At 49.3% G+C, this 21,774-nt stretch overlaps 8 protein-coding genes across 8 annotated transcripts in view; 6 read left to right on the top strand and 2 right to left on the bottom strand.

The window, feature by feature from the left end:
• Positions 1 to 1,436: 1,436 nt before the first annotated feature.
• Positions 1,437 to 2,662, top strand: Pmar_PMAR003475 (hypothetical protein; the record flags this gene model as incomplete). The annotated part of the gene is made up of 7 exons (XM_002784170.1): positions 1,437 to 1,499; positions 1,545 to 1,812; positions 1,864 to 2,072; positions 2,122 to 2,225; positions 2,271 to 2,378; positions 2,434 to 2,624; positions 2,646 to 2,662. 7 exons carry the CDS (start codon positions 1,437 to 1,439, stop codon positions 2,660 to 2,662), a joined length of 960 nt encoding a protein of 319 aa, XP_002784216.1.
• A 91-nt stretch (positions 2,663 to 2,753) lies between these two features.
• On the top strand, positions 2,754 to 5,707 carry Pmar_PMAR003474 (hypothetical protein; the record flags this gene model as incomplete). The annotated part of the gene is made up of 14 exons (XM_002784169.1): positions 2,754 to 2,963; positions 3,011 to 3,083; positions 3,135 to 3,497; positions 3,546 to 3,650; positions 3,698 to 3,820; positions 3,987 to 4,043; positions 4,096 to 4,176; positions 4,226 to 4,489; positions 4,545 to 4,697; positions 4,753 to 4,901; positions 4,950 to 5,071; positions 5,124 to 5,226; positions 5,443 to 5,614; positions 5,667 to 5,707. The coding sequence occupies 14 exons, from the start codon at positions 2,754 to 2,756 to the stop codon at positions 5,705 to 5,707; spliced, it is 2,016 nt and encodes a 671-aa protein (XP_002784215.1).
• Positions 5,708 to 6,701: 994 nt separating this feature from the next.
• Positions 6,702 to 7,723, bottom strand: Pmar_PMAR003473 (hypothetical protein; the record flags this gene model as incomplete). Its single annotated transcript, XM_002784168.1, has 3 exons — positions 6,702 to 6,720; positions 6,814 to 6,931; positions 7,669 to 7,723. 3 exons carry the CDS (start codon positions 7,721 to 7,723, stop codon positions 6,702 to 6,704), a joined length of 192 nt encoding a protein of 63 aa, XP_002784214.1.
• A 247-nt stretch (positions 7,724 to 7,970) lies between these two features.
• On the top strand, positions 7,971 to 11,055 carry Pmar_PMAR003472 (hypothetical protein; the record flags this gene model as incomplete). Its single annotated transcript, XM_002784167.1, has 17 exons — positions 7,971 to 8,012; positions 8,063 to 8,205; positions 8,255 to 8,329; positions 8,379 to 8,528; positions 8,587 to 8,633; positions 8,690 to 8,843; positions 8,899 to 9,022; positions 9,069 to 9,189; positions 9,359 to 9,568; positions 9,627 to 9,741; positions 9,817 to 9,961; positions 10,119 to 10,252; positions 10,344 to 10,458; positions 10,517 to 10,586; positions 10,631 to 10,731; positions 10,779 to 10,912; positions 10,961 to 11,055. The coding sequence occupies 17 exons, from the start codon at positions 7,971 to 7,973 to the stop codon at positions 11,040 to 11,042; spliced, it is 1,962 nt and encodes a 653-aa protein (XP_002784213.1). The 3' UTR covers positions 11,043 to 11,055.
• A 296-nt stretch (positions 11,056 to 11,351) lies between these two features.
• Pmar_PMAR003471 (hypothetical protein) lies at positions 11,352 to 11,664 on the top strand (the record flags this gene model as incomplete). The annotated part of the gene is made up of 3 exons (XM_002784166.1): positions 11,352 to 11,403; positions 11,444 to 11,514; positions 11,563 to 11,664. 3 exons carry the CDS (start codon positions 11,352 to 11,354, stop codon positions 11,662 to 11,664), a joined length of 225 nt encoding a protein of 74 aa, XP_002784212.1.
• A 2,739-nt stretch (positions 11,665 to 14,403) lies between these two features.
• Positions 14,404 to 15,753, top strand: Pmar_PMAR003470 (conserved hypothetical protein; the record flags this gene model as incomplete). The annotated part of the gene is made up of 4 exons (XM_002784165.1): positions 14,404 to 14,601; positions 14,650 to 14,792; positions 14,844 to 14,944; positions 14,998 to 15,753. The coding sequence occupies exons 1-4, from the start codon at positions 14,426 to 14,428 to the stop codon at positions 15,751 to 15,753; spliced, it is 1,176 nt and encodes a 391-aa protein (XP_002784211.1). The 5' UTR covers positions 14,404 to 14,425.
• A 1,316-nt stretch (positions 15,754 to 17,069) lies between these two features.
• Pmar_PMAR003469 (conserved hypothetical protein) lies at positions 17,070 to 18,271 on the top strand (the record flags this gene model as incomplete). Its single annotated transcript, XM_002784164.1, has 7 exons — positions 17,070 to 17,208; positions 17,256 to 17,356; positions 17,406 to 17,487; positions 17,538 to 17,673; positions 17,726 to 17,839; positions 17,892 to 18,070; positions 18,114 to 18,271. 7 exons carry the CDS (start codon positions 17,070 to 17,072, stop codon positions 18,269 to 18,271), a joined length of 909 nt encoding a protein of 302 aa, XP_002784210.1.
• A 15-nt stretch (positions 18,272 to 18,286) lies between these two features.
• Positions 18,287 to 21,774, bottom strand: part of Pmar_PMAR003468 (hypothetical protein) — a gene marked incomplete at both ends in the record, with an annotated part of 4,525 nt that continues 1,037 nt past the window's right edge. The window contains 5 exons of the mRNA XM_002784163.1: positions 18,287 to 18,329; positions 19,118 to 19,188; positions 19,218 to 19,319; positions 19,844 to 21,469; positions 21,513 to 21,616. Coding sequence (XP_002784209.1) covers positions 18,287 to 18,329; positions 19,118 to 19,188; positions 19,218 to 19,319; positions 19,844 to 21,469; positions 21,513 to 21,616 — 1,946 coding nt within the window. The remainder of the gene's footprint in view (positions 18,330 to 19,117; positions 19,189 to 19,217; positions 19,320 to 19,843; positions 21,470 to 21,512; positions 21,617 to 21,774) is intronic.

Here is a 21,774-nt window from a genome sequence, read left to right as displayed (position 1 = left end):
TGTGAGCTATAATCCCCATAGGTCTCCACCTGCACATAGTGGTACCTAATATGTTCGCTCTGTCGAATGCTATACGATGACTGAAGGGCTCTATGCGGCTTTGCAGTGATTAGCTCGAAAGCGCCACTGGTTTGGGGTACTGCCGAGGTGAACTAGCATAGCGAATCTGACGGGGGCATCCTTCAGAGAAGGGGAGAACATGAACGGTGGTTGGAAGGCAGTTTTGAGAGCATTCGGGAGGGGAGGGGGTAGACTCTAGGTTTGGACGGAATCTTTGGAGGGCTAGACATACACAGAGTTGCACTCGGCAATGTGGCGACTGCCACGGAGAATAGAGCGGTTGATGATACTGAGGGGAAGGGAATATAGTGAGAGAGTAGTCGTGGGTCAAGGAACTGATGTAGTTATTGGTTTTACCAGCCCATATGTCTCAGCAAGCTTCTCCATTGTCTGATTCTAAGTGGACGGTGACAACCACAGCGGCCCTACTAGATGAAGTACAGTCTTCAAGGACCTAACACGCTATGCATGTGCCTTCACCTCAGGCGGCCAAATATCTACCTCCCAGCGTGTTCGATGAGAAGAATGAGGCTGAAGCGAGTCACTCCTCCAACTCGTCTGATACCACCAGTAACGGTTCAGTGCCTGGAAACCAGGCAGAATCTGAACCCGTATCGCAGGGTCCCAAAGGAATTGGTAAGATCCTACTACTATTACATGTGTTGGACTCTTCGCACAGCGAAGGATATCAGGTTCTCCCATGCCTAGTAATGATCGTGATGATGGTAATTCGTGGGTGGATGCTGCCCCCACAGAGTTGGACCCGTGGAGGTCCCCTGCCCCTTCTATGGTGAGTTCTAACCTTGAAGCCATGCCTACTATCCACTGCTGTCTACTTTAGATGTCGCGGACTGGGCCGATGAGTGACATTGGAGGTGCGGACAGTCGTCGTCTTGTTGTCGTCGTTGGGTTCGCAGTCTACTGCCAATAATCGCCCCTTGAGGGGTTAACGGTCATTTGTGATTAGGTTCATCTCCTTGGCTCGGTGCGGGGCCATTGCCATTGTCACCAGCTTTGGACAGTCTTGGATTCTGCACTCCACAACTGCAGCCTCGCAAGAGGGGAGCGTGGCCTTCGCCTTGGGGTGAGTACCTGCCCTCTATACCCCTTTGGTTATCAGCTCTTCAGGTCGCCGACATACGACAATCCCGTCGAACTTCTCCATCCTGCCAGAGGCAGCTAGTTATCCTGGTCTAGAGTCAGGCGGCCCCTCAGCCCCTCGTCATGGTGTGCCCACAGCAGCCTCTACAGCCCTCTATGCGGCCTCACATATGAGTGCTGGAGGTCGCAATAGTGGTTATGTTGATAGCACACAGTCGCTGGGGGCTCGGATGAATCAGAAGCGTTATTCGCTACCAGTTATTGAGCCCCCACTTATGGGTGGCTTTGACCGCGAGGCCCAACGTCTTCGTCGGAACTCGACCAATCTGATATCTCAGGTAAGCCTATTATCGCTCATATGAATGTAGTTAGTTCCCTTTCAGCGTCGCACCACAGTGGCAGTGGCACCCTCATTGACTGGCAGGAGTTCACCACCTATGCATTCACGAAGGCCTAAGGCCGTCAGTAGCGCCTCCTTCTTGGACTCCACTGGGAGAAGGCAACAGCAACAACACCCTGGCTCGTCGTCGTCCCAGCATGGACGGTCGATGAGTGCTGCTGCGTTCAAGAGTCAACACATAGCGTGGAATAGAGAGCTTACCAATCCTAACGCTACGGCCCAGCAGATCTTGGCACTTGCTAAAAAACACTGTAAGTGGTAATGATGTATTGATCTCTCTTAGTATGGGGGTTGGTGTTCAGGTGCTCAGTTCAACAGCGTCAACTGGGCCACCACCTTTCACCGCTTGGCAAAGTTCCACTTGCATGAGGCTAAGAGTGAACATTCCCTCGAGATTCAGACTTTGCTCGGGAAATGCGACTCGGTCGAAGGTTTTGCACCCCAGCATTTGGCCACTCTGGCCTGGGCTATGGCTAAGCTTCACATTGTTGACCACGACCTCTTATCGAGAGTAACAACGTGAATGCGGCTTGGGACGAATCAGTGCTGTTGTCTCTCAGGTTGTTCACAAATCATTGACTTTGCATAGTGATTTGAAGCCGCAGGATTTGGCTAATCTCAGTTGGGCTCTCGCTCGCCTCGACTGCCCAGAGAGCGATCTCATGTAAGTAGGCTTACCTTGAACTAGTCCCTGTATGATTCGAATTAGGTACGAATGTGTCTGCCAGAAGATCATGTACGATAGAGGTTGCCTCTCGCAGTTCAAGCCTATGGAGCTGGCCTCGGTCATGTGGGCTATCGCTACTGCGGCATACGAGTAAGCAGGCCCTCCTCCTCCTTCGTGGTTTAGAGGTATTGACGGATGTTCTCAGCTTCAATGGCGATATATGCAAAGTATGTGAAGTGGTCGCACGCTTCTCCTTGAAGCACTGGGCATTGAGTGAATTCTCACCCCAGGCGATAGCAAACATGTCATGGTCCTTGAGCTACTACTATCAGGGCAACAGCCTCAACAATGACAATGTTAATAATGCCGGTGACAACGCTACACGCGAAGGGGCGGGTGAGTCCACCTTCATTTCAGATAACACCGGTTATTGACTTCCTCGTAGGTACTCCTGTGGGTAGTCTTGGTGATAGTAGTCGGTCAGAAGGCTCTTCAACGAAGTCATCAACTACAGCCTCATCACCAATGTCGCACCCTAGTGCTCGGTCGACAGCCGTGCCTATCACGGGCACGTCGGCGTCAGCTGCTGAGGCTACAAGAGAGTTCCTTGATACAGTGGATGCATACCTCTCTGAGAACAGCTCTCTGTTGATGAAGTTCAAGCCTTTGGAAGTGTGCAACATATCCTGGGCCTTGGTCAACGTGGGTATTGTCAATAAGGAGTTCTTGGACACGGTAGCGTCTATATGATGTGAAGACTCGACTATAGGAGGATTCATCAGGTCTTTGGCAACATATCTGCATCTGCTGTACAAAGCTTGGATAGCAATAGTCTAACTCAGCTGCTGGAAGCATGTAAGATTGATGAGGAGGAGGAGGAGTAGGAAAGAGGTCAATGGTCATCAGGTACAACGGCAATGGATGTCGTTGCTATGTCGATGAACAGCGAGACCTTGGAGTGGTGCCCGATGCCTATAGAGACTCTACAGAGTTTAACTGAGAAGTTGTTGATGACTAGGGCGAGAGGATACACTCAAGAGCAACTAGACTCTGTGACCATCTCTATGTGCAAGCTGTTGGCCTACTTCCGGTATGGCGGTGGCTCGGCTGTTGGAGATGAGACTCATGTTATTGATGATGGCTTATACGATCTACTAGCACAGGAGTATATCCAAGCTGAAGGGGCGGGTTGGACGCTTAAGGGTGCACTAAGTCTACTTAGTTTGCCCGTTATGGAGATGTACCGTCCTGGTGCATTGGAGGTGTTAAGTGAGTGACCCCTTTCGGCAGTGTTGTTGCTAAAGCTATGACTGTCAGGTGCCCGTGTCGTGTCTGGGGATATCGATCTCTCTGTTTCTGCTATGCCTGAGTTGATATCTACACTAGAAATGGTAGTAGCCTCTGAGAGTTGCCAATCTCGCGGTAAGTGGACTCTTCGGGCTGGTGTAGTATTATGTAGTATGATGTAGGTGTAGAGTCTAAGGCTATAGTATCACGTTCTAATACGTCAATCATTACAATGTGCGCCCGAGCCATGGCTGAGCAGAACGATCTGTCCTTGCCGTTGGTGCAGCGCATGCGTGCTCTCACAGGTAATCATCGTGCCACTAGGTCTCCCTAATAGTTGTTGATTAGATGATTTTTCGTCCTTGGTGACGCCCTTGCTGAGCCTCCTACTCGAAGAGGCTCAGTCCTATTCTGCCCTTCTCGGAGCTCTCATTTCTGATGCGCTAGTCGCGGCCGCCTCCATTGAATCAGGATCGGACCAGCTCGCATCGACACTAGCCGATTCGATAGCTATTGCCAGTCTACTTGGTACTGCTCTTGGCGTTACCCCAAGTATGATTCTCAGTGTCCCGTGTCTCAGCTGACGTGCGTCTTGATGTTATTGATGAACCGGTGCTTAAGGGCTTGCTATCTGCACTCACAGAAGCCTATTATCAGAATGGTAAGCTCCTGAGGAATACTTTCTATGTTTCTCATTGGGTTTTTGTCAGCTACTGCGTTGGAGCCCGAGATGATCTCGACTTTGGGGTCATGCCTGGCATCGACCCTGAGCCAGTGTGGTCCTCAAGACGCCAGCCGGTATTTGGACACTTTGTCGGAGGATGCGTGCACAGCGACAAGGATCGAGCAGCTCTTGCCGGGCACCTGCCTTTCGGTCCTGTCCTTCTTCACTAAAGACACGCAGAATTGTGAAGATCTATGGGCTCGTCTATCAGCTCTCACTGATGTGGTCTATGCTCACTTCAGTGTTATTGGTGAGTCATGTGTCTGATGATGGGAGGTGAGAATATATGTTGTATTGTTATTCAGGAGAGGTCGAGGACGCAGCGCCCTACTCGCTAACGGATACGATAGACCTATTTTTCCTACGAGACTACTATGGCCAGAAAGTCGAGGACGAACAGATAGAGGCTTGCATCTCGCGGTTGCGGTCTCTTACGAATGAGGCGCCCCAAACCAACGGTAAGTCGGTCGTTATCATTATTAATGAATTTGCTGACGGTCATCTTCTGTTTAGTAGTCCCTCTTGGAAGCCTCTGCAAGCTCGCCTTCCTCGGCCCTTCTCGGCTAGCTTTAGAGACCGTGGTGCTGCCAGCGATAGCCAGCTCTGTAGAGGAGATGGGACTTCAGTCGATATCCTCTAATGAGTTAGCCATGCTCGTCTATGTGAGTTATTATTAGGAAACGGGGCTTTTATAGAGATACTGTTCTCAGTCACTTTCACGCGAAAACGTCCCGGCATATTCTGGTCTACTCGAGCGAAGTTTACAGAAGTTGCTGTCTGAGCCAGGCTTGTCTACTCTCAAAAGCCTTGCTGTTATTTACGGTCTCAATACGTAATGGCGCCTCTATTTGTCGCAGCTCCTGGTGTATCGGTCGTGTGTGTAGATGTCGTCCAGGGATGGTCGGATCGTATGTAGCGCTGGGGCCGTCTGAAGCAGTGACTACAGCTCTCGTGGAGGCTGCGAGATGTCCTGGTCATTGCATTCAGGTGAGAGGGGGACCGCTCATGTTGGTGTCAACTTCTGTTGGTGACAGAGTGGGCAAATGTGCACGTGTTGGTGATGATAGGAAAATTTTGAGGAAATTTTGGAAAACTCTCGTTGCTGTCTATAGACTTGTACCCGGATTCATATCTTCTTAAGTGGGTGTTAAAATCTGTGAGCTCAGCTGAGGAAACGGTTATATATTCTAACTCTGTCCATAGATGATGGCCTCTGAGGTTAAGGAGATAGTCCGTCGCTCCGTCCAATCGGTCGAGGACTACTCTGTTGCTGGTAGTGGCGCCGGCTCAGCAGCGTATATGAGGGGTCCTACTAGCAAGGATGACGATGCTCTGGCTGCGGCGGCCTTCATGCCCGAGAGTTATGAAGATTTGGGTGAGTCGTCTACTATTAGTACTGTTATGAATTTGAGGCTGCTTGGTCTTAGATACTTCCGCGTTATCGAGTATACAAGCTCTTTTAGACTAACGATCGATATTCTGCTCGCGGAACAACGTCGATATATCCTTTTTTTGAAAAGTAAGGCGGCTTCGACATATGATAGGTGATGATGGTATTCACATTTGGCAGATAACAAAAACTCAGCTCTCACTCGAAGGCTGTCACTTATTCTTCTACTACTACTACTACTACTACTACTACTACTACTACTACTACTACTACTACTACTACTACTACTACTACTGGCTCGTCAAGGCCTAACGATTCACCGAAAACATTGCAAGGTCTTGGTCATCATCGTCATCATCAGCAACAGTAACAGCAGCACTATGGTTCACTCTCACCTCTGTCATCACTAGCTATTGTGAGTCTAGTATTCATCGTCTCCTCCCGGTACTACTCAGTCTCTACCTCTTATTGGCTCTGCTCTTTGTTCGACCTGTCTACTAGCTGTGGTAGCGGCTCAATGGTGCTTCTGTTACTATAGTAACGGTTATATGTCTGGTCGCTCGTGGTTTATGGTTGGTCGGTGGTATTCAAGTCGATACGCTCTCGTTGCTTCTGCTGGCAGGAGCGAGTGGGTGATACCAATAATCAATACACAATGAGAGTATTGGCAATACGAATATCTACCATCAGTATTAGAGGTTCTAATCTCGGTAGTAGCAGTGCTGGTCACCGTGTTGAGCAGACAACATCATGTTGTTTGGGTAGAAGAGCATCGCTTCGCCATTTTTCTCCCAGTTGTGGGGCTGCTGCTGCTGCGTGGTAAAGTGGCTCAACGCGTAAAGCAAGCGTCACTAAGCGTCTATGAGTTGTTGTTGTTGTTGGCGTTGGCCAGATCCAGTATCGTTGTTGCTGTCGTGGCAGCATGTATTGTTATTATATATATACAGAGGACGAGAGTGCTTGTATAGGTTCTGGGTGGCATCGGTTTATGATGATGACCATCATCATGGGTAGCATGGTGAGGAGTTAATTGACGACCGTGATCATTGAAACACCTTGGATTCAACATTACTTATTTGTATCTGTTGAATCTGTTGTTGTTGTTGCTGCCAACAACATCACCCCTGATATAGTATTCTAACCTCCCGTGTTGCTGCTATCGTTTATTGGGCTCTCGGACTAACGCTAATGCTACTGCTGCTGCTCTGGCTCCATTTACTATCGTTTCGCTCCCCGCCGCAGCCGCCGCCGCTCTAGTAGTGCTGCCTCTGTCGACGCGTGTCTTCTCTGTTCTCAATATATCTGTACAATATAACTCAACATCTTCATCATCATCATCATCGACTCTCTTCTCGGTGTGTAAATCTTTTTTTCTACTATTGATGCTAAGTGTACCTATTGTTGTTGCTACTACTACTATCCTTGCTGACACTGTGTGAAGATGATGATGGCCATTGTTATCGTCGACGCCCTGGTTGACGATACTGATAGGGTTCTATCCGCATGGATAGATGTGTCAGTTGACTTGTGCTTATATCTGTCTGGATGGTGTCGTCGTCCTATGGTGTATGCACCGGGTCCTCGACACCATAGGAGTAGTTCTTTGCGGTGATTGTGGTTGCTGTTAGTACTTGTGGAGAGTGGAGGAGCTCTCTGTTGGTGATCGCATTCCATAATCAATAGAGAAGTGTCTCAGACAGTGTCTGCCTTATAATGACCATCGGGTGTGTTGCTTGCGTATGTTGATTTTGTTATGTCAGTTTTGGTAAAATAATAATAACTAGTGAACGCCACCGTCGTCAGCCTCGAGGAAAAGGTGGTGTTTTTGTTGTTATTGTTGTAGTCGCTGTTGTGGTTGTATCTTTATCATTGTCTATACTATGTTCTCTCTTTTGCGATGGTATTGCGAATGAGAATAAGTAGGGAAGAATGACAATGCTTATGATCGATAACTAAGCCCCTATGGACTACAAGTAGAGAGTTCCTTTTTTCTCTGCTTGGCAATAGCGACCACCATCCCAAGACATTTGTGTCATTACCGAGAGAGTTGTCCAATCCGCCGTTCAGAAATCCAGTGCGTTCATTGTTTAACATGTCAATGGGTTGGTCATGATCTGGGAAAATATAAAGTTAGTAGAATCGTCTATGTCGGTGGTCACTGCTGCTCGCCGCCCTTTCCCTTCACAATCAAACTCCTCACTGAAGTCAACTTATAACGAAGAGAAGGTCTCTGGTGCTTGCCACGAGGTGAAGCGGAACAAGAACACTTTACGCGATTCCGCGGATAACAACTGTGAGAGTCGGGAAACTCTTGAAATGCGGTGATTTTCACAACTGGATGATGAGAGCATTCTTCTTTGAGCGTGGCCACTGCATTTTCCAGGTACAGTTATTACTGGGAACAGCAGTGTCGTATACGAGGGCACATCTCAGGACTTCTCCAACATGTCTAATGGTCCTCCCGTAGCAGACGCTTCGCACGTGGGCGCTCCTAGTGCTAGTGGAGCTCCTGGCACGAGACGTTTTTCTGCCATGCAGGATAAGCTGTTGACTGCAGGAATTCAATTCTTTCACAGGTGGGCTTGGGAGTAGATGATGATGATGGTGGTGATGGGAGTATGTTAGACATATTCGAACTGATAACGAAGTATTGAGGCGAATGAAGACTAATGAGATGTTCCAACTCTTCTTTGAGCCACAGTAAGAGGCGAACGCCTCTGTGGTGGTGGTGGAGATAGTTGTGGTATAGGTATTATGATAAGAAGGCATCTGGAGAGAAGGTTAATTCAGTATTTATTAACAGTGTGTCGGACCCCTCGGCAATGCATGTTAGTAGCTTTATACTAAGTATACTGCATCAGGGACTATTCTCAGTCAGTGCATTCATTGTCTCTATCATGTAGTAGTAGTAGTACTACTACCTACTACTCGTGTTTACTACCGATCACTGTGCTCAGTTACCTGTCAAGATTCAAGGAGTCTAGTCAAATATCATTGCATGCAAGTATGTCAGGGGGGGATAGGGTGATGTTGTTGATGGTGACGATGGTGAGAGTACAGGTACGTGGAGACCTTTATTTTTGACGTCACTGCTCATCGCTGATAAAATGTGGGAGGACAAGCCCGTGCGCAACTCTAGCTTGGCTAAGTTATTCCCGGTGCTCTCGAATGCAGAGCTGAATAAGATGGAGAATAAGTTTCTGCTGAAGATCAGGTGAGGAGAGTGGCGATATTTTCTTCTTGTTGATTTCCACGCTGTTGTTGGTAAGGTTCAACGTCCAGGTTAAATCGGACTTGTTCACGTCATTCTGTGAGAAGCTATTACAAGAGAATGTTTCGGCCGAGATTTCTCGCTGTGTTGCGGCCTCAGAATACGCGGCTGCATTCGCGGAAGTGAATACTAGCCATGTGTTGCTTATGACACAAGTTCTGTTATCAGGAGGATAGCGTCATCACTCACCCGCCGCTGCAGCAGCATCATGCACCGCCACCACCAGCACCCTGTGCGCCCACGTCTGTGGCACACTATGAACCAGTGGTTGAAAAGGGTGCTTCGACAGGTCAGTGCTGGCTATAACCTTCACATTGTCTATAGTTATCACATAGGAATTTCATCCTGGTGATATGAAAAACACATTAGTGAAAAATATATATCACCGTGAATATCGCGTTTTTCACAGAGAATTACGTCATTTCACGTAAAACGGATGAAACTCCATAATGTACTAGGTATGGTCAGCCACTGCGCCACTGCAGCTCAGAGAGAACCTTCCCGAGGACCTCTAGGATACATCACAGCGCCGGCTATGGACTATTTCATGCCTTCGAGGCCGGCCATGAACGCTACAGCAGCTGCTTCCTCGTCGGTGCGGAGTAGTAGTATTCCAGCAGGAAACGGTGGTGGCAGCCTGTCATCGAGAATTCAACAAGTTCCAGAAGGTAGGTTTGGTACTTTTGATTGGAGCGATACTAGAGGCTTGTCTCTATGGTTTCTCAGGAGCCTATCGCAGTGGAGGCTTCATGGGCGGCGGCGGACTACCGATGAGCTCTCGACAGTATGTACCTAACTCTGCGAGATTTACGCAAGTTGGGATGGCTGCTTCTCAAGGGAGGTGATGGTCAGTGTGTCTGAGACTCGCTACTACAACACTTTTCCCTGTACATGTGCCCATTATGGTTCAGTTCAGGTCTACCAATGGTTACGACCAGCGGGCTATGTACCAATCACAGCCTATGTCGGGGAGGGGAACCCTGGCTGATCCAAGCACGAGTCGACAGGCCTATCCCGCTTCCACGCGCACTTCGCTACCCGCTGGGTTGGCGGGCGGATATGTGAGTGATCACACGGGGGTTTACTAAGTATTGCTCTGAGAATACATCGTAACGGGAACGAACACGGACCTTGTGGTTAACAGCCACAAGGCCTTCCTACTGCGCTAGCGAGGCTGTGATATTCGAACTTTGATATATAGGGGGTGCTGCTGTTCAGTCCTATCGTGCCCCATCAACACCATCTGGTGCTGCTCAAACTCAACCTCAGTACGCGGTCGTGAATACTCCTACTGGTCCGCAGTATGTTCTACTGCGTCCTTCGGCGGCTCCAGCGGCGGCGATTAACTCATAGTAAGGTTGGAAATTATGATGACTCTCCTGAGTACTCATTCCTCCTGTTCCGATCATTGCGAGCGCACTACTCCATCCCTTTGCTCTGCAGCTCAGGGAGGAGTTCCACACTCTCACAGGAGGGAGCAGCACCAAGACGACATTCCATAGCAGCCACGGCAACATCGCAGCGGATCTCTACACCAAACGGGCACGTTGAAGGGCAGGTGAGGAAGAGCGCACGCCCTGACAGTTGCGATCACGCTCGTCATTGTATGATTTCAGCCCTCAAGTAACGGCACTATACCATTTGCAAGTTCAAACGGGTCGGTAATTCTCCCTAACGGAGGACCAGGTAGGACTGTGAGCGTGAGTAGAAGGTTGAATGCTCCATGGCAGGAGGTGTGACGGAGGGGGTGACACGTGGATCGGCTCAAAATCGTCCCCATTCGGCTCCACGAACAGTTGGCATGTATAGGAAACCCCTGGTCATCCAACAGGTGCTCCTAGCTTGTAATATGGTTAGGCGTGACTCTATTTTTGGTAGGCAGCAGCCGTGGAAGCTTTCATGCAGCGACCGTCTACTCCGACTGGTGGATATGTGAGAGCTCCTTCGCCAGCTATGGGCGAGCAGAGCGACCAACAGTATAGCCTCATCCGGGGACGTAGTCCGGCTATGAGGTAAACAACTCGGATGGGTAGGCCGACATAGTCTGTGGCTGTGATTAGAACCCCTGGTCTTGTGATGCCGTCTGGTGGGCCATCTGCTCCACATGTATTACGAGGCAGCTTCGGCGTGCGGCATTATTAGGTAGCAGAATCGTCATGAAAATGACTCTTTGAATCAAAATGCTTCTACGTCCTGAGGCTGTTGCGTTTATGAGGATAGTAGGGTGATGACTGGCGTAGCCCAGCTTGTCGTGTTGGACTGTCCAACACGGACTCCACAGTTATCGTTAATCAAATGTTTAGTTGAGCTTGTCACAGGGGTATTATTACTTCTAGGAACCGTTCATGGCATGGGAGGTGGTAAAATAGGAAATCGCGGGATAGCCACGGTTAATGCGTAGCATTATGTTTTTCATAGTTTTCTTTGGTGGTGTTCAGACCCTTATACGCTATGTCTGATATCACTAAGGACCTAGATGGCCCAGAGAGACCTCATACGCGCAGTACTAGGACTGATGTGTTGTGATGAAGGATCCTATTTAGGTGGTACAGCGATGGAAGCAGAATATTTCCTACAAGAATCCGAGGGCCTCAGCCAGGGACAGCACGAGGCAGTAATGTGTTGAGGCATCGGCCTATGAGGTGCGCGATTATTATTACAGGCACGGCTGCATAAGGAATTCAAAGAGAGGTTTGAGAATGGTAATAAGGCTGTCCACGAGCCCGTGTCCCTTAGCAAGCTAGTCCCCTTCCTTTGGGGCTAGCCCTTTAGAGGATTTTGAAGAGAGCCTACTGTCGAAGGATCAGAGTTATCGGAATGGTCCCGTGCGGTTCATCGTTCTGCTCTTCCAGTCTCTCGTGCTCATGGGGCTCACCTACAACTACGATATGTGCAGTGCTACGCGCAATGTAATGTTACCTGGTAGATATCCAACCTATGAGAAAAATGGCCATTGCAAAAATTGCATGCTCACCGATAGGTGACCATTGGTGACCGATTTCGCTATTAATATTTCAGGTTTATTTTTATGATTCTCCTACTACGGAGGCCATCGCCACGTCAATGCCAAACGCTCCAACAGCAGCAGTGGTAATGCCAGAGGTTTATGTCAGAAGGGTTCAAAGCTATCTCTCATCGCCAAGGAGCAATATGCAGTTCCGTAGAGCTTATTACTCACGGCTTGGTCTTGGACATTCGTAGAGGCGAACAGTTATCATTATGAAGCCTACCGCCACTACGGAGGTTGTAGAAGCGACGAAATATTCCGTGCTGGAATTTATTGTCAATGATAGTAACTAGAGACGGTTCTGTTAGAGGTGTAGTGTAAGTTACACTGTGTAACTGACTTCATACTTTATCCATGCTTCATTTTAATCCACTTGTGTTGAGTACATACTACTACACTTACAGCACACGCAATGCTACTAGCACTATGGCACGATCTTATAAAGGTGTGTAATTAGACTGTCGAAACAAGAATCATCTTACCATAACACAACGAAAACATCATCATTAGAAGCTAGTGCTGCATTTCATGCGTGTATCATAAAGAGCTACAGCTGCAGCTTCAGTGTCCCGTTCACGAGTTGTCTCCATCATCGGGTGTAGTTTCACTCTCGCTCACCTCGGCCTGCTCGACTCCCTTCGTTGCTACCACTCGCGCTATTGTCTCGAAATTACTTGGCTGATGTGGGGATTGGTACGGTACCTGGCTCGAAGTGCCTTGCAATGTAACCGAAAGGCTACAGGTGTCCCGTGGGGCGAGGGATTGGGCAAAGGTGGTGTTGATGATGGTGAACACGAACGCATGGGCTCGAGTACGAGGGGAGGGTACTCGTCTGGCCTGAGAGCCGGGGATCAGGTAAGTACGAACTGATGACTCACGCTAGTCGCCGGGCTCGAGGCTCCCAGAGCTGCGGGGCGGCATCGTTTGGAAGGTTGCCACAGAACCTATAGTGTGAACGGTGAGGGTGGCATGTAGACACGGACCAGGAGTACCCGGTCATGTAAAGGGGTTGTACACTAGGACTGGCTGCTGGTGACAACCCTGGCGAGGGCTGTCTCCCGCTTTCATCACTAGAAGGGCTAATGACTCCCCCAGCACTACCACTACCTCCTTGAGGTATGTAGGTGTGTAAATTCGGCGAGGCTGCCCTCTGGTTGTGATACGGCACTGAATGGCAAGCTTAGTAGATCACTCGCGCACGCGAACTGTACCATGGCTAGTCATGGCAGTAGGGGGTTGAGGATTGTTGAAATGATGCTGGGGGTATGTAGACTGTAAATCCATAGGGCGATAAGGTTGCCCAGGAGGTGACTGTTGACGATAGTAACCAGAAGGATATGGACCACCAACCTACGAACAGAGCCCTGCTTAGTTACATGAATGGCGGTGAACTCACGTTGGGTGATTGCCAAGGACCCTGGGCCATAGAGCTGGCTTGCTGTACACCCGTGAGATACATGGACAATTGATTGGCTTGTTCCTGCATGGTGATAAGGCGTCTGCCTCTATAGGGACTCACATCGAAGGACCTTGCCGATGCTATCAGAGTGGCCATTGCGGTTAACGCTGTCGTATCGCCTGTAGAGTTCAGCATGCAGTGGCAGCAGAAGGATAATCCTCTAGTACCACTGCAAGCTAGTCGCACTGCCAGAGTTCGGTCGGGGGTTGATAGCTTGCCTGCATTGTGTAGCTCTGCAGTCGCTCGAAATACATAACTCATAGTTGAGTCAGTGATAACTCCTTCTGGGGTCGGACCTGTGACCATCCTCCCCTCACAGTGCTGTAATGGTTGCCTACATGCTGTAGAAGGAGTCGAGATGGCACCGCGTTTACCGCCGAGACCACCAGTCGGCCTACTAGTACCACGGCGATTGCTGGAAGCCCCTACACGTGTGAGCCCACCGGAGGTCGCCCTTATACCTATTTGGGGCTACTGCTGTTTATGGTCCTTAGCCTTGTATGGCTTACCGTGGATGCTGCTAGCGGGACTTGAGGCTGGTGATGGGTACTCGGACACGCTCGTGTCGAGAAGGGAATTGTACCTCTGTGACCGTAGTGAATAGTGTTTGCTGGGAGCATCAGGTTACTACGGTTGATGATAGTTCCTCCTCTTCTGGTATGGGCGGTGTGCCCATCACTGGCGATCTAGAGGCGAGCATGCACCCTGTCGGGACCATCAATTACAGAGTACCCGGAGCTTCCAATAAGCCATAAGTTTTACTCCTCTGACCCTATTACATGGCAAGAGGCGTATCATGCGCTGATAGCTGGCAGCTGATCGATCATACCAAGCTTAGTGACACGGTCTGGGGCGAGCGCTGTTCCCAATCGCTGCTACCTACTCACGATACCGTGCTTGCCATTTTACCTCCTTTCCCAGGGTGTATTAGGGCAGTACTTGAGGGTTAATCAGTCGATACGAACTAATGACGTTAGAAGTGGCGAAAACGACTTGATGGCATGTTCATTCTTATTTCAGTGTTTGCCTGGTTCTTCCTCTTCCTTTGCTGCGCCAAGAATGGTCACAGTATCCCCCAAGTGTGTCGCCTGGTCGTTTTTAGCCCAGATTACCTTTGGTATCGTCAACTTCCTCATCTCCTACACGAACGTTCCTGGTGTTGATCCCTGGGCCGTTATTGGCTGGATTTGGCTCACTTCTGGGCTCATTGGACTCCTTGTGGGTATCTATTTCTGGTAAGCGACTTGCACTCATTCCTCTGTGATCTCATGAGCTTTCTTCAGGTGGAACATTGGCGCTATGTTCTTTACTGATGAACAGTTGAAGGCTGCCGAGACTTACAGGCAATTAGACGATCAGCTTCTCCCTCAGGAGTTGCCTCCCAACCGTTTGACTCTGGGTGCCAAGATACTCACTATCATCGGAGGTAATGTCATACCCCCTACAGCTTACGTTAACGTTATTGGTCTTCTCTCAGGTATGTGCGTCGGGTGGTCTCAGTTGATGATGAAATGGGCTTTCGCAACGGACCCTAAGTCCACCGGCCCTTTGACTGCCGTCATCTCCTCGGATATTATTGTAAGTTTAGTCCTTGCTTGGGATTCCCATCATTAAGTTGTCTTTTTGGTCAGGTTGTTGGTGTCTTCTGCCACTTTGTCTACAAAGAGAGGTTGTCCGCTATGCAAGTCCTCGCCATTTGCATCGTCCTTAGCGGTTTGGTGGTCATGGCTGCTTTCGATGGTGGCAGCTCGGGCAAGTTCATGGGTTTCATCTATGCCATCCTTGGTATGTTGACTTTCGCTGCAAGTCTATTATGTATTCGTCAGAGTTGCCGAGATGGTATGGCAGCATGGTCTGGCTTCATCGGTCGTATGGGTGTCATGTTCTTCATGGGTCTCATTGCCCTCCTCTACACTGTGTTCACCCACTCCTTCTTCCCTGAGGACTGGTCATTGTGGGCTCAGATGTACATCTGGCCTCAGGTTGCTGGTATATCTCAAGCCATTGGTGTGCTAGCTCTCAACTATGCCTTGATGTACCCCTCCACTGGTCCCGTCAACGTTATCGTTGCCTCCAACTCTATTATCGTTCTCGCCCTCAACTTTTTCCTTTTGGGCCTCATCCCCACGACTTCCAAGCTGGTTGGTATGGTCATTGTCATTTGTGGTGTGTCTCTCATCATTCTATGGCAACCCAAGAAGGCTAAAGAGGAAGAGGAGACCTACCAGTCCCGTCGTGATGAGTTTATTAAGCGTTCGTATATGCGCAGTGCCAGTATGGGTGGTGGTAGTCTCAAGGCACGTATGTCTACCGTTTTCCCTGGCGAGAAGTCACCATTGCCTCCCACCGCTCGTTCTGGTGTTGCTGGCGCATTTGCCGTTGTATAAGGTTGGGATACAACGAGCTACTACTACCACTACTTATACTACCATTGAGCAACGACTGATTGTGTCTTTTTGAATTTGGTATATCTTTGTAAGATAGTCTATATTTGGTATCCATAAGGTCAGTAATGGTATTGGTAGTTCCTATCATGCCGCGCTTGGCTGTATTGCTGAATAGTTTGCGAGCAATATACGAAATCCTAAAGCTCGTTATTGTAGCACATTGCTTTTGGCACACTTATATCGTTACCACTATTGATGCTACTTCTACTCGAGTTGCAACTACGTTTGATCGCCCTTCCAGGGACGTAAGGACCTCATAATACTGTACTACTAAAAATCATGCTATACGCTTGGCAGTGGAACAGCTCTATCTGAGCGAGCAATCTACTCACATCGCTTGTACTGGGAATAATCGATTGTAATTGCTGTTTCTGGTACTTGCCGCCAAATGCCCACGTAATTCGTGGTTGCAAGTTGCAACGCTTCAACGACTATGCTGACATTCGCTATAGCGACGTCAACTTTCCTGCTGCTTTTCCCAGGGTGTAGTGTGTCTCGTCCTCACTTACAAAGAGAGTAATGCTAACTAGAAGTGTTTATTGCATTTTGTCAATTCAAACGGGTTTAGAGCTTCTATTGCCACCACTGTACTCAACAGACCTTTATGGCTTCGAGGTTGTTGTTCGGATGTTCGATTTACCGATTCGGCGTTCGGTTTTGTACTCTTCCTCTTAAAACGGATGAGGTCGTTGTCGCTGTCTCGGGTGGGATGTGCATTCATCATCGAGAGTTGTATGTGTAGTTTTGGATTGCTCACTTGTTTCGGCGTATATCCAGAGTATGTAAGTAGCTGTTCCACTGTTCGTCGGCAGTAGCGCCTACTTCCATATGAGGTGAACTTCCATCAGTCTTACTATCGCAACGTTGTGTCGCGTTGATAGCTTCCAATATTGAGGATGTTCAAGGTGCTTCAACCCTATCGTGTTTGGTAATTGAAGAGCTTCGTTGGTCTGTTGGTGTCTGTCGGGCTCGTGTCATTATTTCTAGGAGTTCTCCTATATACCCTCTCCTCAACGGAATGGTCCACGTTCAAGGTGGCTGCATAGTCTGGTCGCTGATTGCCAACGTCATGTTCGGCGTCGCTAACTTCCTACTATCTTATTGCAATTCGCAGCCCGGGACCACAGCATGGGGAGTTGTGGGATTAGTTTGGCTAAGCTCAGGTTTCTGGGGCTTACTATCTGCCATATATTATAAGTAACCTTTTGGTGTACACGTCTTGGTCTATGCTTGGGGTTCGTTGGTTCAGGTCCACAATGGGCACAATCTTTTTTAACGATCGAGATGTAGAATTATATAATTCGCGTCATCAGCAGCTTCCTGGTGGCGCCCTTCACTCGAAAGCTGACGGCACTTCAGTTACTACCACTTCTAAGATGCTAACACTGGCTGGAAGTAGGGTTAGTGTCTTCAGTTTCACCCTTTGTGTTACTTCGAGTCAGGTTTATTTATCGGTTGGTCGCAAGTGATGATGCAGCGTGCATTTGCCACCGATCCCCAATCTACTGGTCCCCTCATGGCAGTCTCCTCCTCCGACATTATGGTATGCGCTCACCTTATCGTGTACATCAAGTCAAGTGGTTTGCTATTAGGTTGTCGGCGTTTTCTGTCACTTCGTCTACAGCGAGAGGCTTACCTTCATGCAAGCAGTGGCCATCGTAATCGTCCTCACAGGTGGAGTTTATTACTCTTCCTTCTGTTTGGGTACATTTTCATTTTAACAGGTTTAGTCATAATGGCGGCCTTTGATTCGAGTGTTGGTCATTTCCTTGGTTTCGTCTACGCTGTATTGGGCATGCTTACATTTGCCTCTAGCATGCTGGCTACTCGCTACACGTGTATCGAGGGAATGGCATCAGGGTGGGCTCCGGTTGCTTTAGGTTGAGCTGAACTTCGGGGTATGGAAATTCAGGTCTCGTTTTACTGGGCGAATGCTGATGATGTTCATTATGGGCTTTGCGTGTTTCGTCTGGCAGTGGTCGGAGGAAGCTTACATAACGAACGATGGGGATGATGTTATGGCCATGTACCACAACTTGGCATTCTCGATAAAATGAATTTTTTTGACTGTTGAACAGGTTTTTCTGGCCGTGTATTTCTGGTGTGGGTCAGTTCATCGGCGTCATTGCTCTCAACAACGCACTTGCCTATCCGTCAACTGCCGTCGTTAACGTAATCGTCGCATCGAACTCTATCATCGGCTTGCTGCTTGCTTACTTTACTCTGGGTGTCGTCCCCACTCCCGCTAAGCTCACTGGTGAGATCTATGTGTCCTCTCTTCGTGATCTATCCTCTCTCAGGTATGTTCATTGTGGTGATGGGGGTGGTCCTAATAACTGTGTGGAAGCAAGACACGCCTCTCACTCATAAGGAGGCTATCTTAGAGGAGGCCATCGTGGAGCCACTTCTGAATGGTGGACATCGAGCGTCTACCATTGTCACTGATGATGGTCACTGAAGCAAGTCTTGAAGCTCAATCAGAATCTTGTAAATCATCAGGAATATTGTGCATCAACCTGATGTCATCGGTTGGTTGATGAGCATTTGGACACGACTGTCTGTATCATACAGACTGTATGAGTGTAACGCTAAGTTCTTGTGAGTAACGAAACAGTTTACAATCATTATGAATAATGATGCTGTCCTTTATCAAAGTCTGTGCTTTCACAAATACCATATATCACTCTAATTTTATAATCATCTACATTCTTGTCTATATCAGCTGATGAAGATGATTGGTTCTGTGTCTTCGAGGAAAAGGTCTCTCCTTCAATAGGAAGTGATTTTTTATTCCCTACTTAGCTATAATGCCGCTTAGGATGGAAATCTAATCCAAAGTAGACGGTATAGGTTTTCCCGTAGTTGCGAATGATGGTGTTAGTCAATTAGCAGTGATGTTTGTTGCTTTTTCAGGACTCTGATTACAGCTTTTACAAGTCGCGGAATCGCGGTGTGGAGCTGTCAGCTAGACTCTTTTTGCGGGCGGAATACTCGTTATAATCGATAGTGATTAGTGTGCAGTTTATGAGGAATAGCAGACAAGTTTATTCGAGGCTTGATTGTTATTGTCCTCCTACACCATCGTTGAGTTAGTTCAGTAGTTCGTCTTGACCATGAAGAGCTCTTTCGACGAGCAGTTTGATTTTGGGCACATGAGTGTATGACAATTCGTCCCGCGCACTAATTCAGCCCGTAATAAAACCTTCGAAAAATCCAAACAGTTCATTCGTTTCAAATCCCTTATGAATTTCACAGTTGAAATGACACCCTCACGAAAGTTGCTTATAATAAAAACGCAGCTTACGGCGCTTCGGCGTTGCCTCTCGAATCACGACAATTCAGTCTCTTACTCAAAATCCGACGACCGTTTGACATCTGAGACATACTCACCCTTGCGGTCTTACCAGCAACGGTCGAGTAGCAGAGAGATACTTGGTTCGTCCCTTTGCAGTGGGTGCAAATTGTTCTTGGGTTTCCCTCGCTCCATCACAAAACCAGTCGTCGAGCTAACGGCATGCCGTTCGGCATTGCCGAACGCCGTCGAGAGAACCTTGTCTGGAGGGTTCCGCTCACTGCCGATTCCCACAGTCGACGCTCGGGGGTTTTTGATACCGTGTAGTGACCGACGACACTACAAAATCCGTAGGCAGAGATATGACATCAGAATTTCGTCCAGCTCACACCCTAGTCCTCTTCCTGTTCTTATGATAGTGATTCCTCGCTTATTCTCTTTATTTTGGTTCCGACAAAGACTGGTATTTCGATCGGGACCGCGGATGACGCACTTGCTCTTGGACCACCCAACTCCTCTCCCATGGTAGCCGTGCGGCCTCAACTTCGATTGTGGTCACAAGAGTAATGATTTCGGCTTACTTAAAACCAACAATTCTCCTCAAGCCACGCTCCATTGCCCGGTTACGACACAACAGCGGAGTTAGAACATGAACACTAATTCTGTTAGTATACTATGATACGATCATCGACGGCACAAACGGCAGCCCTTATTGCGAGGCAGGGAGAGGCGGCAAACTCGCCGCCATTCTCGCAGCTCTCGATCTCTAGCCTGACCGTTGCCGCCGGCATGGTAGAGCAGCGTAGCATTCCAATGACGGACGTACTCGAATCCGCCTCGAGACGGGAGAGCTTCCAACGACAAGCGATAGGCGTCTATTGCCGCTGTCCATTCACCCTCGTCAGCGGCTTGCAACCCTCGTTGCCAATGCCTACAGGCTTGTTCCAGTTCCGTCGCCACCTCCTCTGAACCATTCAAGATAGGACCTAGCTTAAAGTGTTTCGTTAGGAATCTATCCAGAGGCGATACAACAGGCTTTCGTGGGCGCAGGTGCGGCAGACACTCCATCCACAGATCCCGAGCACCACTTTCCAACGAGTGGCCAGCAGGGACGGCCACCGGACCCGGGCTATGGCAGAGAGGACAAGGGTAATTCAGTAATGTAGGGCACAGAACAGAACGATCAACCGAAGCCAGGATCTCAATGCCTTCTATGGAGCCGTATTGAGACGCAGCAGTGTGTTTCTTGTGGGAGCTCTCAGCCTTGTCTGTCGCTTCCAGGTGCGTCTCTCTCTCCCCAACCGCTCGTGGCCGTGGGAGGCTCCCAGTGGCTCTTCGATGTTCTGTATACCCCACTCTTACTTCCCTGGGAGTGGCTCCTCTAGAAGACGTACTACTAGCTGGACCCGACGTCTGATGCGAGGAAGGTCGAGGCGTAGGCGTTCCCACCGCCTCTTCAAAGACATCATGCACAACGGAACCCAATCCTTCACACCCTAGCAGGCTCCCAACCACGGACGGCGGATCAGCACTAGTCAAGGCATCATGAGTCCGAACTGTAGCCTCTGGACTACTCTGCCGATAAGACGCTGCAACTGCCGACCATTGAATACATCTAGGAGACTGCCTTATGCCAACAGCCGACATCACTGCAGATCCACCGCGTGGGGAGGACGATGTTATAGCTCCCCCGTTAGTCTTCGACTCAATCATCGGACCTACAACTCTGCTCCCCGGCTGCGGCATGTCGAAGTTCAGAAGGTCTTCTTCTACCGGTACGAGTTCTTCGAGGACCTCATCGAGAGCGACAGAGATTCTGGGAGTCGCTGACTTGGCCGCAGGGCTAGCAGGACGACTCCTCGATATTTCGGATGTGATTTCTTCAAAGTCATCCTCATACTCTTCCTCTCGGTTCTCTTCTACTATGGTCGGGGACTCAGCCACACTATCCAGCGAGCCGGTCCTCACGTGGACTCCGGAGTTGGCGAATGAAGTAGAGACGGTCGAGGGCGGCGACGAGTCGGCAGTAGAAGGGACCGAGGCTCCACCACGGACGAGATAGAGCGGTAGCGGCGCCGGAGCTGATGATGACGATGAGGACGAGGAGTGGTATGAGCTGAACGGGCGGTCCGAAGCGGGTCTAGTGCAAGTTGCCTCAATAGGTGCAACCGTAGCGGTTGGGCTCCTCAGCTGGGACTGAGCGAGGCCATTCCGATCCATGATGGCGCCTCCATCGAATTCGGGGACTCTCGCACCGCCTTCAACTCTGTTAGAGGAGGACTCACTCCCGGGAGATTGATCGAGTCTGACGCGAGTGACTTGGACAGGAGAAAGAGGTCGCTCCTGATGAAACCTTATAGTTTCCTAAAACACCGAACTAAACAGCCCCGTTGTGTGCGCCACGTACACGAACTCCCTGAAGTTCCTCCTGCAGCAAGTTGAGGGTCTCCATAAACGCGCTGTCTTCATCGGCCCCTTCGCCTGGGTGGGAGACAGTGGTAGACTCCTCCGCTGAGGAGGATGAAAGAACCATCGGCTGACCTGACTGTAGCACTGAAGTCAGCGTCACCAGGAAAGAGAGGTTACCAGTCATCTCGTTTCTCGAGGGCGACTGCTCCACCGTCAAGCTGATAGAGTGACTCGACGAAGGACTCGCCGACCCCTGGACG

Source organism: Perkinsus marinus (assembly GCF_000006405.1).
Source record: "Perkinsus marinus ATCC 50983 genomic scaffold scf_1104296935302, whole genome shotgun sequence".
In the NCBI taxonomy this organism is placed as follows: domain Eukaryota; phylum Perkinsozoa; order Perkinsida; family Perkinsidae; genus Perkinsus; species Perkinsus marinus.
The sequence above is the reverse complement of the archived record's forward strand: the minus strand, read 5'-3'. Positions and strand labels throughout refer to the sequence as shown.